The sequence below is a fragment of the Paroedura picta genome, chromosome 6 (genome assembly GCF_049243985.1).
Source record: "Paroedura picta isolate Pp20150507F chromosome 6, Ppicta_v3.0, whole genome shotgun sequence".
In the NCBI taxonomy this organism is placed as follows: domain Eukaryota; kingdom Metazoa; phylum Chordata; class Lepidosauria; order Squamata; family Gekkonidae; genus Paroedura; species Paroedura picta.
In genome coordinates, this window is record NC_135374.1 from 246,893 (window position 1) to 263,862 (window position 16,970).

Below are 16,970 nucleotides of genomic sequence, written 5' to 3' on the forward strand. Positions count from 1 at the left end.
GCAGAACTTTACATTTGTCCCTATTGAACTTCATTTTATTCAGTTTATTCAGTTTAGCCCACTTCTCGAGCCTATCAAGATCATCCTGTACTCTGTTGCTGTCTTCAGTTGTGTTTGCTACCCCTCCCAGTTTAGTATCATCTGCAAATTTAATAAGTATCCCCTCTAATCCCTTGTCCAAATAATTTATAAATATGTTGAACCACACAGGCCCCAGGACAGATCCCTGGGTACTCCACTTGTCACTCTTTTCCAAGAAGATGCTGAACCATTAGCAAGTACCCTCTGGGTACGATTTGTCAACCAGTTATTGATCCACCTGACAGAATTAGGATCCATATGGCATTTTACTAATTTGTCCACAAGAATATAGAATCATAGAATCATAGAATCATAGAGTTGGAAGGGGCCATACAGGCCATCTAGTCCAACCCCCTGCTCAACGCAGGATCAGCCCAAAGCATCCTAAAGCATCCAAGAAAAGTGTGTATCCAACCTTTGCTTGAAGACTTCCAGTGAGGGGGCACTCACCACCTCCTTAGGCAGCCTATTCCACTGCTGAACGACTCTGACTGAGAAAAACTTTTTCCTGATATCTAGCCTATATCGTTGTACTTGAAGTTTAAACCCATTACTGCGTGTCCTCTCCTCTGCAGCCAGCAGAAACAGCATCCTGCCCTCCTCCAAGTGACAACCTTTCAAATACTTAAAGAGGGCTATCATGTCCCCTCTCAACCTCCTTTTCTCCAGGCTGAACATTCCCAAGTCCCTCAACCTATCTTCATAGGGCTTGGTCCCTTGGCCCCAGATCATCTTTGTCGCTCTCCTCTGTACCCTTTCAATTTTATCGATGTCCTTCTTGAAGTGAGGCCTCCAGAACTGCACACAGTACTCCAGGTGTGGTCTGACCAGTGCCGTATACAATGGGACTATGACATCTTGTGATTTTGATGTGATGCCTCTGTTGATACAGCCCAAAATGGCATTTGCCTTTTTTACCGCTGCATCACACTGCCTGCTCATGTTTAGTTTACAATCCACAAGTACCCCAAGGTCTCGTTCACACACAGTGCTACCTAGAAGCGTATCCCCCATCCAGTAGGCATGCTTTTCATTTTTCTGACCCAGATGCAGAACTTTACACTTATCTTTATTAAATTGCATCTTGTTCTCATTTGCCCATTTTTCCATTGTGTTCAGATCTCGTTGAACTCTGTCTCTATCTTCCGGAGTATTTGCCAGTCCTCCCAATTTGGTGTCATCTGCAAACTTGATGAGTAGTCCCTCCACCCCCTCATCTAGATCATTAATAAATATGTTAAAAAGTACCGGGCCGAGCACCGAACCCTGAGGTACCCTGCTACTCACCTCTCTCCAGTCTGATGAAACACCATTGACAACAACTCTTTGAGTGCGGTTCTCTAACCAATTCCCTATCCACCTAACGATCTGAAAATCCAGATTGCAGTCCTTCAACTTATCCATCAGAACATCATGGGGAACCTTGTCAAAAGCTTTACTAAAATCCAAGTAAATGACATCAACCAAATTTCCCCGATCCAGCAAACCTGTTACTTGGTCAAAAAAGGAAACTAGGTTGGTCTGGCAGGACCTGTTGGAGACAAATCCATGCTGACTTCCTTGGATCACCAAATTGTCCTCCAGATGTTTGCAGATCGCTCCCTTTAATATCTGCTCCATTATCTTCCCCACAACAGAGGTCAGACTCACTGGTCTGTAGTTTCCCGGGTCATCCTTCCTCCCTTTTTTGAAGATTGGAATAACGTTTGCTCTTTTCCAGTCCTCCGGGACATCTCCAGTCCTTAAAGAGGTTCCGAAGATGATGGACAAGGGCTGTGCAAGTTCTCTGGAAAGTTCTTTGAGTACTCTTGGGTGCATTTCATCTGGACCAGGGGATTTGAACTCATCCAGTGCAGCTAAATGCCTCTCGACCACCTCTCTATCCATGTTAACCTGCCACCCAGACACTATCCTTTGGCTACAGCCATCTCTAGATGTGCCTAAACACTTAGACCTGTGGGAAAAAACAGATGTAAAATAGGCACTAAGCCTTTCTGCTTTCTCTGCATCTTTCGTTAGAGTTTGTCCATCCGCACCCAACAGCGGGCCTATTGCCTCCTTTACTTTACGTTTGCTCCTCACGTAACTGAAAAATCTTTTCTTGTTACAATGGGCTTCCCTGGCCAATCTTAGCTCACTCTCAGCTTTGGCCTTTCTGATGATTGATCTACAGTGCCTAGTAACCTGTAGGTACTCTTCTTTAGAGCTCTGTCCTTCCCTCCATTTCCTGAACATTTTCCTTTTCTTTCTTAGTTCCTCTTGAAGTTCTCTGTTCATCCAAATAGGCTTCTTAGAGCTCCTGCAGTGTTTTCGTATTTCTGGAATAGTCATTGATTGAGCATGCAATAGCTCTTGTTTGAGTAGCGCCCACCCTTCACATGCTCCCTTCCCTTCCAGCATTCTCGTCCATGGTATGACACTCATCATGTATCTGAGTTTATTAAAGTTTGCCCTACGAAAATCCAACATCCGCGTCTGGCTACAAGCTTCCTTGGCTCCCCATCTCAAAAGGAATTCTATGAGGACATGGTCACTTCCCCCTAGGGTCCCCACCTCCTTCACCTCATCCACCAACTCTTGCCTGTTGGTCAGTATTAAGTCCAGTATGGCTGAACCTCTTGTGGGTTCATCTACCATTTGATAAATGAAATTGTCAGCCAGGCAGGTCAGAAACTTGCATGACTGAGGACGCTTCGCAGAGTTTGTTTCCCAGCACACATCTGGGAAACTGAAGTCACCCATGATGACAAGGTCCTGCCGTTTGGATATTTTCTCAAGCTGCTCACAAAGTGCAGCATCCACATCCTCTCGTTGGTCAGGCGGTCGGTAGCAGACACCAACCACCACACTGTTTGTTTTCCCCTTGCTTATTTTCCCCTTGCTTATTTTCACCCAGATGCTTTCCAATATAATGTTGAACCTTATTAAAAGCTTTACAGAAATCCAGATAAACTATATCCATGGCATTCCCCTCATCCAGCATGGTAGTCACTTTCTCGAAAAAAGAGATAAGGTTGGTCTGACATGACTTGTTCTTGCAAAACCCATACTGAGTCTTAGAAATCACAGCTCTCAGTATCAGCTGCTTAAGGACCAAGTGTTCAATTATTTATTCCAAAATTCTGCCAGCTACAGATGTCAAGCTGATGGGTCAATAGTTACCCGGATCTTCCTTTTCCCCTTACTTGAAGATGGGGACAACAATTGCTCGCCTCCAATGATCTGGAACTTCACCTGTTATCCAAGATCCAGGCCATCTGGTCCTACCCTCTGCTCAATGCAGGATCAGCTTCAAGCATCCAGGAGAAGGATCTGTCCAGCCGCTGCTTGAAGACGGCCAGTGAGGGGGAGCTCCCCACCTCCTCAGGCAGCCCATTCCACAGCTGAACTAGACTCCTAGAATCCTAGAGTGGGAAGGGGCCATGCAGGCCATCTAGTCCCACCCCCTGCTCAATACAGGATCAACCTCCAGCATCCAGGAGAAAGGATCTATCCAGCTGCTGCTTGAAGACGGGCAGTGAGGGGGAGCTCCCCACCTCCTTAAGCAGCCCATCCCACAGCTGAACTAGACTCTTAGAATCCTAGAGTGGGAAGGTGCCATCCAGACCAGTGGTCCCCAACCTTATTATTACTGGGGACCGGTCAATGCTTGACAATTTTACTGAGGCCTGGGGGGGGGGGTAGTCGTTTGCTGAGGGACGTTCCCACCACCTAAACCCCTGCTCGACTTGCTTTCCCGCCAGAGCCCCTGACTTCCCTCTGCCCGCTAGGGGGTGCTACAAACAGCAGCTGCACAGTGCCACGCCGAGGGGGAGCCCCAGCCATGATGGCTGTTGGAGAGCAGCAAAGCTGAGCTGGCGGCAGAGTGGCAGGGCAGCCCCCAAGTCAGCAGCCGGGGAGGAGGAGCTGTGGCCCGGTACCGACTGATTCACAGACCGGTACCGGTACCGGTCTCCGGATCGGGGGTTGAGGACCACTGATCTAGACCCACTCCCTTCTCAATTCAGGATCAACCTAACATCCAGGATAAGGATCCGTCCAGCTGCTGCTTGAAGACCACTAAGTGAGGGGGAGCTCCCCACCTCCTCAGGCAGCCCCTTCCACTGCTGTACTAGACTCCTAGAATCCTAGAGGGGGAAGGGTCCATGAAGGCCATCTAGTCCCACCCCCTGCTCAGGGCAGGATCAGCCTCAAGCATCCAGGAGAAGGATCTGTCCAGCTGCTCCTTGAAGACGGCCAGTGAGGGGGAGCTCCCCACCTCCTGAGGCAGCCCATTCCACTGCTGTACTAGACTCCTAGAATCCTAGAGGGGGAAGGGGCCATGAAGGCCATCTAGTCCCACCCCCTGCTCAGTGCAGGATCAGCCTCAAGCATCCAGGAGAAGGCTCTGTGCAGCTGCTGCTTGAAGACAGCCACTACCACGTTGGCCCCGATGTGGCCTGCTCAAAGGAGGCTTACCTTCTGGGAGCACTTGGCAATGGTGAAAATGTCACTGCTGACGTTCAGGTAGATCTGCAGAACGGCAGACATCTCTGCAATCAAAAGCTCGCTGCGCTGCGTGGTCTCTTTCTGCAAGAGGGCCAGGATGTCCCCGTTGATGGATGCCAGGAGGAGCACTGCCAAGACAAACAGACAGACAGACAGACAGGCAGAGGGATCCCAAGGTGAAAAGCCCAGCAGGTGGGGGGGCACATGGGTCCTCCCCCTTTAGCGCCACCTACAGATGTCCTGGTGAATGCCAGTGCAGTCCACAAAGAGGAAGTGATTGGAGGTGACCACCGACCGTGGCACTTGCTGGATGCGGCTCATCCACGTGCGCAGCTTGGCGATGCGGTTCACGTACTCTTCACAGGGCCAGCCCTTCATCTCCTCCACGTGGCTGGGCCCCCAGCTGTGGGCAAAGCGGTAGATCTTGGCCAGCCAGGCATACTGAATACACAAGTGCTGGGTTTCCGACAGTGCAGCCTGCAGCAGGGGGGGGGGGGGGGGTAGGGGAAATGTCCTGTGGTGGGTCTGGCTGAAGCAAAACGCAGATGGGTGGGTGGTTGGGCATCCCTCCCCCACATTCCCCCCTTCAGCCCTGGAACAGGCCAGGGACTGAGCCAGGAACGGCCCTTCCCCCACACTAATGGGCCACCGTGAGGTGCAGGGGATCCAGGTGGGCTCCAGAAGTGGCTCTATTGGTCAAGGTGGGTCAGCACCTCTCAGCATCAGTCCCCTGCTCTCCATCTTTGTGTGTGTGTGACCTCTATTGCGTTTCCCATGGAACCATTATGCTTATGACTCTGTAGCATTCCTTTGATCCCCCCTAGCTTTTCAAACTGCATGTTCCCCCTGCTGTGATACTGTGTTACCAGTGCCCCTGCAAACATCTTATCTGCAACTTGAGGGGCCGAGCTGAGACGCTTTGGCAGGAAGCCCAGGATGGCACCTGGGTGGGGGATGGCACCCCTCCCCTGGGAATGGGTCTGGTTTAGGCTGGAGAATTGTATTGATAACTGCCTGCTTTCCCAGTATCAAACAGTCTTGACTTCAGATGTTTGAGTATTCAGATCTACTTCCAATTAAAGCTTTCTTTCTATAGAAGCCTTGTTGTGAGTTTTGTCTGTATAGGACAAATGTATAGGAGCAACTGCTTGGAGGAAATATCGGGGCAAAATGAATGCCAAAGGGGGGCCAGCCAAGCCTCCCCATGGGGCGGCCCCACTGGTTCCTGCTGCCTCACGCCAGGTCAGGCCAGGCTGGGCTTGTGCTCCCTTCCTCCCTCCCACCCACGGCAAGATGAATGGGAACCTCCTTATTCAGGAGCACTGTCTATGGCTAGTGGAAGAGGGGCCCTGTTTCTCCCAGCTGCAGCCCTGGGCTTCAGCCAGGTGGTGGTGGTAGTTGCCCAGATCCCCTATTGCCACCCGCCTGGTGTTGGCAACCAGCCAGAACAGGGGGTGGGCAAGGACGGAACTGGGCCTGCAAGACAGAAGTGGGCCTTAGCCCTCCACTCAGCATTCATAGGACTAAAGACAAAGGGTGGAAGGGGCAGGGATGGAGCAGGGCAACGCTTGGCCCTTCTTTGAGTTTCCAGCCTGGAGGCCAGGCGCTTCTGTGGGCATACTCGGAGGAGCACTCTCTCCCACCCGGGTGGAGGTCCTCAGGGCCTATGGCAGCCTCCTGGAGGACCGGGACACACGGGAGCAGGAGCTGCCGAATGGCATCCTCTCAAGGAGCACCCTGGAAAGGGGGCGCTTCAGGCCCTCGCCAAGGACAAGGCAAAGGCATTGTGGATGCCACAAATGCTGCCCCTCAGTGATGCCCACAAGGCTGGCTGTACCTCCTGTAAGCTCACATAGGCTCCAGCCCACCACACAGAAGCCGGATTTTATTTATTTTAGTCCCATGTCTGCCTCCACTTCTCCGGCCACAAGAAAGCAAAAAGATTTGACATGCATCAAGGGTGGGGAAATATGAAGCCAGAGGGCAAGGCAGCAAAAGTCTCTGCCCCCCACCCATAGCTCCAAGAGAGGCCTATGAGGAAGGGTACCATGGGGGGGGCACTCGATATGCCCCCCCCCGGGCAGACTGGTATCCTCTGATGGGCAGCTGCACTTGGTGGAAGACCCTGTTCATCACCGACTGCTTCATGGAGAGGCCACAGATGGCAAAGGAGATGCTCCCCCCCTCCCCCCGGGCCCTCTTCCCCCAGCCTATCAACTTGAGTGGGGCTCCTCTGATGGACAGCGACTGACTCTCCAGGACCTGGCAACCACCCATTTTGCCCTTGTGTCTAGGCCTCATCTTAACATGCCAGGTGGGCCCCAAGGGCGGGCCCACTCTCACCTTCAGCTGCGCCTCCTGCTGGGCCCGAGCAGCCTGGACAATGCAGTCCGACCTCAAGTCCTTCTCCAGTTGTTCTCGGGACAGCAAGGGGTACTGGCCACGCAGTCGGTGGCCCACCACCTCCAGGCCTCCGAGCACCTTCAGGTCCAGGTGGTGGACCAGCTGGGGCTCCTCTTCAGACAGCCTCTCCTGGGGCAACCTCAAGAGGAGCTCAGGGAAGCACTGCTCTGGACTGCTCTCCGTCTCCTTCCCCTGGAAAGCTGCAAGAGCAAGGTCCAGGCACACAACACAAGGCGTCCCAGGAGGGCCGAGAGAGAGGCCCCCCCCCTCCACCCAGGCTTAGCCTTCCCCAGCCTTGCTCACCACTCAGGCAGGCAGGGCCTTTCTTCAGACTTTGTGGCGCCTCACTACTGATCCGTGTTACCTGAAGTGAATAACCAGCCGGCAAAGACTCCCTAATCCCTTGGCTCATGCAGCAAGGGCTGGTTGCCCACCCACCCCCCGCCCACCGGCAGCCTCCAGCCACCCACCAGCAGGACAGACTCCACCACGGCATCCAAGGCCCCCAGGAGGCAGGCCTCCAGCTCCAGCGGGGAGGGGAAGAGCGTCAGCTGCTCCTCTGCGCCAAACACCAGGTCCACTCGGAGGACGGCTTTCCGCTGGGTTCCGTCCGCCTGCAGAGGGAGATGCCGCAAGTCACGGTGAGTGGGAGCCCCCTTGCCCCCCCACCCTCCCAGGCTGACCTGAGGCCGCCCTTTCCTGGGCCACAGGACCTTCATGGTGTGGTTGACAAAGGAGGTCACCTCCTCCTGCACCATGGAGACCAGGTTTTGGCAGATGAGGAAGTTCACCAGGAGGGCCAGGAAGCCCAGTTGCTGCAGCCACAACTCCGCCTCCTGCAGGCGCTGCCGCAGCCGCTCTGACTCTAACCGCTGCTGGTACAAGGACTCTTGGGTGACATACAGCTTCTGGCCTTGCAGCCGGGTCTGCAGCCCATGCACCATCTTGTAGGTGTCCTCCCGCACCTGCACATCACAAGACAGGCAGCACCACTAGGGTCCAGCACTGTCCCACAGACAGCAAGACCATCGGACAGGGAAGCACACCTGCCTGCCCCTTCCGGGCCAGAGGAGAGGGTTGGGGTGTGCAGGTGGGGCATGGGGATGGGCATGGGCATGGCGTGCAGAGAGGGGCCAGAAAGCGCTCTGCCTCTGGGCCTCCAATGTCCTCAGGGAGATGCTACTTGTCCTATCCTTGGGGCCGACCCTCCCTCCCATTGCCAACTCAAGGAAATAGTAGAAGGGGACCAACAATTTCTCCAAAGAAAAACAAGACTGACAGATTACCCTGGGGGAAAGAGGGAGCCCTGCTCCTTCTGCCTATCTGTGCCCTACATCAGGGGCTGCGAAAGTGGGGCCCAGAATAATGTGCCGTCCGCAGTCACACCCTGGGTGGAGCCCCTCCCCTCAGAGGAACAACTGAAGCATCTGGTAATAGAGGTTTATACATTCTGCCTTGGGTGGAAAGAGAATCTTTTCTCCCTCTCCCAAAATACTAGAACTTGATGGCATCCACAAAAGCTGGTGGGGGCAAGGTGCTTCTGGGTAAGGTGGCAGAGAGGGCTGCTGCAGACCAGCTCCTGGCCTTCTTGGAGGAAGCTTCAGCCCTTGACCCCTAACAGTTGGGCTTCTGTCCTAGCCACGGGGTAGAGACTGTGCTGGTCACCCGGATGGATTGGGGATGTTCAGCTACCCTCATGCTTTTAGATGTGTTTAGATATGGTTGATCACAGGTTGTTGGGACAGGGATCAGGGGAAAGCCTTGCAATGGCTGGTCTCCTTCCTTCCTCCAGAACTGGACATAGAGGGTGGTGGTGGGGGAAGAGTTGTCAGGCCCCTCTGTGCTCCCCTGGGGGGTGCCACAGGGAGCTATACTCTCCCCCACACTTTTCAACATCTACATGCGCCCTCTGGCACAGTTGGTCGGGGGCTTGGGGCTGGGTTGTCACCAGTATGAGGATGACACCCAGCGCTATCTCCTGATGGATGGCCGGCAGGACTGCCCCCCTGGAAACATTTGCCAGATGTTTGGAAGTAGTGTCTGGATGGCTAGGCACCTGAAACTCAACCTCTCCAAGATGGAGGTCCTGTGGCTGGGTAGAAGGGGGCAGGACCAGGAAGCGCACCTCCCCTGCCTGGGTGGGCTGCAGCTTATAGCTGTGCCTGTGGCCAGGAATTTGGGTGGGGGGGTATCAGAAACCCCCATGTATTTCTGCCATGATTATATCCTTGCTGTGATTTGCTGATTGGCTGATTTAGCAAAGAATTATCATATGGCTGTATTTGGATGCTGTGACACAGTTTACTAATTTAACAGAATTAACTTTATATTCCCACTGTCATGATGGTAGTTCTTAGTCTGAGGAAGAGTGCTTGCACTCGAAAGTTCGTGCCTGGAATAACTCTTGGTTGGTCTTAAAGGTGCCTGGCTGGACTCTGATTTTGTTTTGTTGTGATTTAGTGCGTCCATCTAACCTGTATGCCCGGATGTAACCCAGATGCTTTAGTTTGACACCTCAAGGTTGATTTCCTGCAGTTGTATTTTATGCATCCCGACCTCCCCAAACATTCCTCACTTCCCTTTCCTTATTGCCCTCTATTTCCCTGGCTGTTCATCTCCCTTAGTTCCCGCATCTTCCCATCCCTTGATGCCTGGACTATCTCCATATAACAACTTCTTTTGAACGGTGGCTGGTTCAAGTCCTCAGGGGAGGGGGAGCCCCCCTCAAGCCCTATATTCCCTACTCTATGCTTGGTGAGCCAGTTCTGACTGTGTCTTCAGTTCTAATAAAGAACTTTATTTCAACGAGTTTACTTATTTAGAATTCTAATTTGATGCCTCCCTATCTATGGAGGTTCAGTTCAAGAAGGTAGCCCATGCAGCGCATCTACGCCATGCACGGCTACTGGCGCCTTACCTGTCTCCAGAACACTTGTCCACGGTGATCCATGCAATGGTCACTTCCAGACTTTTGTAACTTGTTCTACATGGGCCTACCCTTGGCTTTTGAACCAGTTGGTGAGAAATGCAGCTGCTAAGGTCCTCACGAGATCATCTTGGAGGGGCCATATCCAGCCTTGTTGTTGTTGTTTGCTGCGAAGTCGTGTCGTGTCCGACCCACCGCGACCCCATGGACAATGATCCTCCAGGCCTTCCTGTCCTCTGCCATTCCCTGGAGTCCATTTAAGTTTGCACTGACTGCTTCAGGGGCTCCATCCAGCCACCTCATTCTCTGTCGTCCCCTTCTTCTTTTGCCCTCGATCGCTCCCAGCATTAGGCTCTTCTCCAGGGAGTCCTTCCTTCTCATGAGGTGGCCAAAGTATTTGAGTTTCATCTTCAGGATCTGGCCTTCTAAGGAGCAGCACCAGAGTTCAAAAGCCTCAATTTTTTGACGATCAGCCTTCCTTATGGTCCAACTTTCGCAGCCATACATTGCAACTGGGATTTGTTGGCAGGGTGATGTCTCTGCTTTTTCGGATGCTGTCTAGATTTGCCATAGCTTTAATCCCTAGTACCTTAAGCTGAAGCAACTACATTGGTTACCAGATCAGGTTCCAGATCAGGTTCAGGGTTTTGGTTATTACCTTTAAGGCCATCCACGGCCTGGGCCTCACTTATCCGAGGGACTGCTTGTCTCGTCATGCCCCACGCAGAGCTTCATGCTCTGTAGGTTCTTTCTGTCCTGGCCCCAACCTGGTGGAATGAGCTCCCAGAAGAGCTGAGGGCCCTGACAGAGCAATCACAGTTCTACAGGGACTGTAAGAGGAAGCTCTTCTGCCAGGCGCTTGGTTGAGGCTGGGCTAGGAAGATCTGGTCCCTCCCTGTACAGGACCCGGTATAGGCCCGGGAGGCACGTGCCACAGTGACCTCAGCATGGCCATTTTCCCCCAACCCTTTGGACCTTCACAGAATCAGCCATGGCCAAAGGAAATGAGAATGCATTACAAGCAACACCGCCAGAAAGGCCTAAGCACCGCGTCCCATTCTGAACTATCTGATTCCGCAAAGACGTCTGGGCACCTTTCCAGCCGTGAAACCTTTCATGTCCGCCCAGACTGTACCACCCAAATATGACTCTGGGGAAAACCAATGTTTTGAATGTCAAGTTGGTGCCAGACGACCATCCTGAGGATGGCCAGTCCAAAGAGACCCTTTCCCAAGGAGAACCCCTGCTCCAGTTTGGCCAGGTTTCCTGGGGGAGGGGGGGGACCATCCCGCTCTGCCTCGCACACCACCCCTGCCAACCTTACCAGCTCCAGGACAGAGGAGCAGAGAGCGAGGAACCTGTGGAGAAGGTCTTGGGCACAGCGGTTCTCTTGAGCCAGGCTCTGCTGCAGGTCGGCAAAGTTGAAGCACCTAGTGGTGGTATGGGGCAGCCAGTGGACCGTCCACAGCTCCTGCAAGAGCCTGCCAGGGACAGGATGCAGGAGACTGTCTGCTGGGGGGTGGGGAGCAGGCCCCCTGCCACAGAGAGCCACCACCAAACACGCCTTACCTGGAAATGTGAAGCAAAGCTGCTCCAAAGTGAGGCACTGCCTGGAGCAGTTGGCTGCCCAGCATCTCCTGGTGCTTCAAGTGCTGAAGGTGTTTCGTGTTGCAGTACCAGCTGCGGACAGCAAACGCCCTCCTGTGAGGTGAACCCACAAGCCAGGCAGGCCCGGAGCCCCTGCACAGAGTCCGGCTCCAGCCGGCACTTCACCCTTACCGGACAAAGGCTTTCCGGACGAGGAACAGGCGGAAGAAGGGGATGTGCTGCATCAGCTGCCACAGAACGGCCTCCCGGTGCCAGTCGCCCAGGGCCAGGGCCTCCGCGCCCTCCTCGGGGTGGATGTGCAGCACGCCAAAGGGGGAGAAGATGTAGTGCTCCGGGTTGGCCAGCCATTTGGGAACCACCACGAGGTCATAGGGCCTGCCGATAAGAGGCACCAGCAGGACCTGGGTGTAAACTGCACGGAGCTTTTATTCCAACCCCAGATCGATTCAGTCCCTGCCCTCTACACAGAACGCGATTTCCGTTTGGATTTGGGGCGATTTAAAATTTCCTTCTGCAGCAAGAAGGATTGATCTGGAGTGACCCTACCTTTATTGTGCGATATCTTAGTGCTTTTAATGCTCAATATTTAAAGGCTGTTGTGAATCTGGGCTCTCCTCCTGGTAGAAGACCCGTGATTGGCCACAGCTGGTCATGTGACAAACTTGCCTTAAAGGAGAAGCCCCTAATTTCTCTCAACTTCTGTCGGTCTTGGATTTTTTCTCCCTTCTCTGCCTTTTTCGATCATCTCCCCCTCCAAGAAAAGAAAGAGGCTCCCTGCTTGGCTTCTCTCCCCCCTCCCTTCAAGAAAAGAAAGAAAGAGTCTTGGCTCCCCCCCCCCTTCTGAACTACCTTAACCACGTGCAGAAAACTTTCCTGTTTCAATGGGGGGGGGGGGAGAGGAAGACCCGAGTTCAAAGCGATCTGAATTCAACAGGATTGACAATGGAATAAACAAAGTAAGTGCAGACTCTGCCCAGGTCTCAGGTCGGCGGAGGCAGGGGCTGCTCCCCTCCCCTCCCCACCCCTTTCTTCCCCTCCTTTTCCAGCAGCTTCCCTTCCTGGGGAAGGAGCACCGCCTTACTCTGCCAAGTGCCCCAAGCAATAACAGAGTGGGTTTGAAGAGGGGTTTTATGACTTTTATAGGGGGATTCATTCATTCATATACCATCCCTGAAGCTCAGGGCGATTTACATAAAATGCAGAAAACAGTAATCAATAACATTAACATTAAACTATAATAGAGGTAACAAAGTATAACGATGCAAACAGGTCCAGAGCAGGACGCATGGGTGGATCACTGGGGGGGGGAGGGAGGGATCAGGGGCCCTGTAGATGTTGCTGGTCACCTGGTCTCAACCAAATGCCTGGTGGTGGAGCTCCCTTTTGCAGGCCCTGTGGAGCTGTTTTAGCTTCCCCAGGGAGGGATCTCTGAGGGATCTTATGGTTACCTGCCACAAGCCACTGTATGGGAGTGGCACGCTACAAACTGAATTATAAATGAAAATAAAGAAACAAATATCATCCCAATCCTGGGAATCACTCAGGCTAGAGAGCTCATGCAGGTGGACTGCTCTTGAGAAGAAAGACTCCTCTGCCAGCCCAGGAAAGGTGCCGCGGGGGGGGGGGGGGGAGGGTCTGGGGAATAAGGGCAGAGGATGTATCTACCTGAAGTGCCGGCTGGGGGCAGCGTTCAGGTACAAGAAGCGCATGTGCCCTGCCTGTCGGTTCCTGACAAAGACCTCCACTGCCTGCAGACCCATCCTGGGCCACCCTTTGCCCGCGGCTGCTGCCTTCTTCTCACGCACGGGGCCTGGCACGGCCAGGGGGCACAGCTCCGTAGGCGGCCTGCAGAAGAGCAGAGAAGAACGTCAGGGGAGCCTCCCGGTCCCCACTGGCCCTGCTCGGCATCTCCCCCGCCCGCCCAGGCCTTACTCTGCTCCACCTGCGGCCGCCTCGTCTTCGGGCTCAGCGCAGGGCGGGTATTCGACGGGCACGTCGGTGGCTAACGAGAGAGCCGTGAGGCCCAAGCAGCTGGACCAGGGGGCCTCGTCCTTGGCGACTGCGCTGCCGACCACCCCCAAGCTCCTCTGCAGCTCCTGCAGGGAAACGGCGGGGAGGCGCAGCACGCCCGAGGCGTCTTCCAGCCCCCAGTCGGGAGCATAGGGGCAGGGCCGGCCGGCAAAGACCGGCTCGGCGCCCGAGGGCAGCACGGCGGACGAAGCGGGCGCCGGCTCTCGGGGGCACGCCGCCCGCGGAAGCGCCCGCAGCACCGAGCGGTCTTCGGGGAAGGCCCGCGCCAGAGCGCCCAGCACGTCCAGGTCGGACACCAGGGCCTGGCTGCTCCGGTACTGGTAGTAGAGGCTCTCCAAGCCGGCCAGCAGCTCCGGGCGGCCGGCCAGGAGCGCGCCGAAGGGCGCCAGCAGCCGCAGCACCTCCAGCAGCCGCAGCCAGGCCCGGCGGCTGCTCTGCTCCAGCACGGCCGCGAAGACGGCCACCAGCTCGGCCACCAGCGCCGCCACCTCCCGGGGCTCGGCACGGCCCGTCTCCTGCAGCTGCGTGGCCAGGCGACGGCGCACCGACCGCGCCCACGAGCCCTCCACCGGCGGCGGCGGCGGCGTCCGCGTCCGCGTCCTCCTCCGGGGCTCTCCGTCGCCTGTCGAGAGAGGCAGGGACGGGCTGCCGGGCTGCGCGCAAGACGGCACCGCGCCCGCCCGCCCGGCACTCTGCACCGGCTCTCACGCACCCTCGCCCTCACCCTCACCCTCACCCTCGTCGGCGGGACGCGCGGGCGGCTCCATGGCACGGCTCCACCAGGGCGGCGCGGAGGAGGAGGAGGAGGAGAGGGGAGGCGCGAACGCCCACCCAGCCACCCAGCCAGCCACCCACCCACAGCCACCCAGCCGCCCAGCCGCCCACAACCACCCAGCCAGCCACCGACGGCCGTTGCCAGAGGCGCGCGGGCCGACCCCCTCCACCCAACCGCCTGCGCGTCCCCGGGCAACGCCCCGGCGCGCCCCCGCCTAGCCACCGGCCGTCCTCGGCGCGCGCCCGCTCGGTCGGAAGCTCGCCCGCTGGATAGGCAGCCCTGGCCGCCGGCCAGGAGCACCTTCCAGGTGAACCCCATTTGGCGCAGGGGAGGCCCTGCTTCAGCTCCGTGCCCTGGGAGGAGACGGCAGCCGCCGCCAAGGGCGGGCGGGCTGGATGACCATTGCAGTCACTCCCTTGCCCAAGCCTCCCCTGCCAAGTGCCAGGTAGTTCCAAAATGCCAGCCCAGACCACCGAGCCTGAGGGTGGAGACTTTCTGCAGGAGCACGGGTGGGTGCCTCAGGCCTGGGCCAGTTCAGGCAGAGCTGAGAGCAGTCACGCCCACTCCTCCAGCTGACAAAGGGAGCAAGAGTTTCTTGATGCTGTTTGGATGGGACCCTTGGCATGCCCCCCCCCCCCGACCCCGACTGCTGCTCCTGTGGATTTTTGTTCTTCCTCACCTCCCACAAAGTGCAGCCAAGCACAGCGCTTCCATGTGGTGGTTTCACAGCCCCTGTGGCTACAATGTCTGACTCAAGACCACAGCAGGATCCATCAGCGCATCTATGAAACCCAACCTATCGCCTGTCATTGTGCCCCATTGCTCCCCCCCCCACCTCAGCAAAGGACCCTGAAATCAGTTGAGAGATGGCCAGAGGCCAACTAAAACGATCCCCCTGCAATCACATTTCAGCCTAAGGAACAAGTGGTCACGGGCGTGGAGATCATCAGCTCCACCCAATATTTATTCATAATTCATAACTGGATAAACGTCAACGAGGCCCAAAGAACTTGACCTGCCCCTTAGAATCATAGAGTTTGAAGGTTCCTCCAGGGTCATCTAGTCCACCCCCCTGCACTATGCAGGAACTCACAACTACCTACCCACCCACAGTGACCTCAGTTTCATGCCCAAGATATCCCTCCACCAAACATCTCCAGAGTCCAGCCTGGCCTGGAGGAAATTCATCTATAGCCCCAGAAAAAGAAATTGTAATAGGCGATCAAGAGAGCGCTGAATGTCAGCTTGACATCTATAGCTGGAAAAACTGTAGAACAAATCAAACAGTCGGTCCTTGAGCAGCTAGAGAAGATGGCTGTAATTACTAAGGGCCATTTCGCACGGCTTCAAAGTAGCAGAATGGTTGCTATTTGGAAATGCTACTAATTTGCCATAACCCACGACGTCGTAGACAATCTGCAACAATCCTGAAACCAATCAGCAAAAAGCGCTTCGTTGTGGCGCTTTCAGGGGAATCCAGAAAAGTGGATTCACCCTCCGGATAGCGATACACTCCTGCAACCAATCTGCAACAGTAGCGCTAAAGACCTGTGCGTTACCATTGTTGCTGGTTCTTCAAAGTCCCTCCCCCTGGCTCTCTCCTCCAAACTTCCGGCGAAGCGATCGCCATTTTTTTTTCTCAGAGCGAGCGGGGATAAACGCACCGGCGAGCCTCTTTCTGTTTAGAGGCTTCCCTGGCTTCAGTCCTTCACCTTTAGTCACTAAGCACAAACCACTGAAAAGCCCGTTTGCTGAAATAAAGTCCCTTTATTTTTTACAAATAAATCCAGCCGAAAATCGGGCCCGTGAGAGGGGGGGGGGGATTTTTTTTTTATCACTCGAGGCAGCGTGCAAACGATCATACAATCAAACGACAGCTCACATTAGGCAGCTGGATGGGTCTCTCCGTAGCAACGAATCTACCTAGATTCGTTGCTATGGGTCATTTTTTTTTAAAAAAAACCTTTCTTAAAGGGAAAGGGGCTGTTTGGGAGCATGCTAACGGCTGCCCATTGGCTGCTTGACGGCCAGGGGCGGGACGAGCTTGGCAATAGCGCTTCCTTTCTAGCGATTTCTGCCGAGACCGGAAGCCTGTGGGAAACGCTAAAAAACGCAACTGATTCCACTACAAAGGCAGGTATGCATAACGACGAATTCCACTATTTTAAATGGCGATTTTTCATTCCGCAAACAATTTGCAACAAAGATCCCTGTGCGAAAAGGCCCCAAGAGTCAGCATGGCTTTCTCAAGAACAAGTCAGGGCTCGGTGCTCAGCCCAGTACTTTTTAACGTATTTATTAAGGATCTAGATGAGGGGGTGGAGGGACTACTCATCAAGTTTGCAGATGACACCAAATTGAGAGGACTGGCAAATATTCCGGAAGATAGAGACAGAGTTCAACGAGATCTGAACACAATGGGAAAATGGGCAAATGAGAACAAGATGCAATTTAATAAAGATAAGTGTAAAGTTCTGCATGTGGGTCAGAAAAATGAAATGCATGCCTACTGGATGGGAGATTTTTCAACCTGGAGAAAAGGAGGTTGAGAGGGGACATGATAGCCCTCTTTAAGTATTTGAAAGGTTGTCACTTGGAGGAGGGCTAGATGCTGTTTCTGTTGGCTGCAGAGGAGAGGACACGCAGTAATGGGTTTAA

General features: G+C 54.6%; 1 protein-coding gene across 2 annotated transcripts in view; it reads right to left on the reverse strand.

Annotated features, from left to right (window-relative positions):
- Positions 1-14,389, reverse strand: part of DNHD1 (dynein heavy chain domain 1) — a 78,463-nt gene extending 64,074 nt beyond the window's left edge. For both annotated transcript variants that reach the window (XM_077341016.1, XM_077341017.1), the window contains exons 1-12: positions 14,274-14,389; positions 13,439-14,159; positions 13,172-13,351; positions 11,678-11,881; positions 11,468-11,578; positions 11,223-11,379; positions 7,686-7,937; positions 7,443-7,586; positions 7,276-7,336; positions 6,913-7,172; positions 4,803-5,046; positions 4,540-4,697 (exon numbers count right to left, since the gene is read on the reverse strand). In XM_077341016.1, coding sequence (XP_077197131.1) covers positions 4,540-4,697; positions 4,803-5,046; positions 6,913-7,172; positions 7,276-7,336; positions 7,443-7,586; positions 7,686-7,937; positions 11,223-11,379; positions 11,468-11,578; positions 11,678-11,881; positions 13,172-13,351; positions 13,439-14,159; positions 14,274-14,304 — 2,523 coding nt within the window. In that variant the 5' untranslated portion in view covers positions 14,305-14,389. The remainder of the gene's footprint in view (positions 1-4,539; positions 4,698-4,802; positions 5,047-6,912; positions 7,173-7,275; positions 7,337-7,442; positions 7,587-7,685; positions 7,938-11,222; positions 11,380-11,467; positions 11,579-11,677; positions 11,882-13,171; positions 13,352-13,438; positions 14,160-14,273) is intronic.
- Between the last annotated feature and the right edge of the window lie 2,581 nt (positions 14,390-16,970).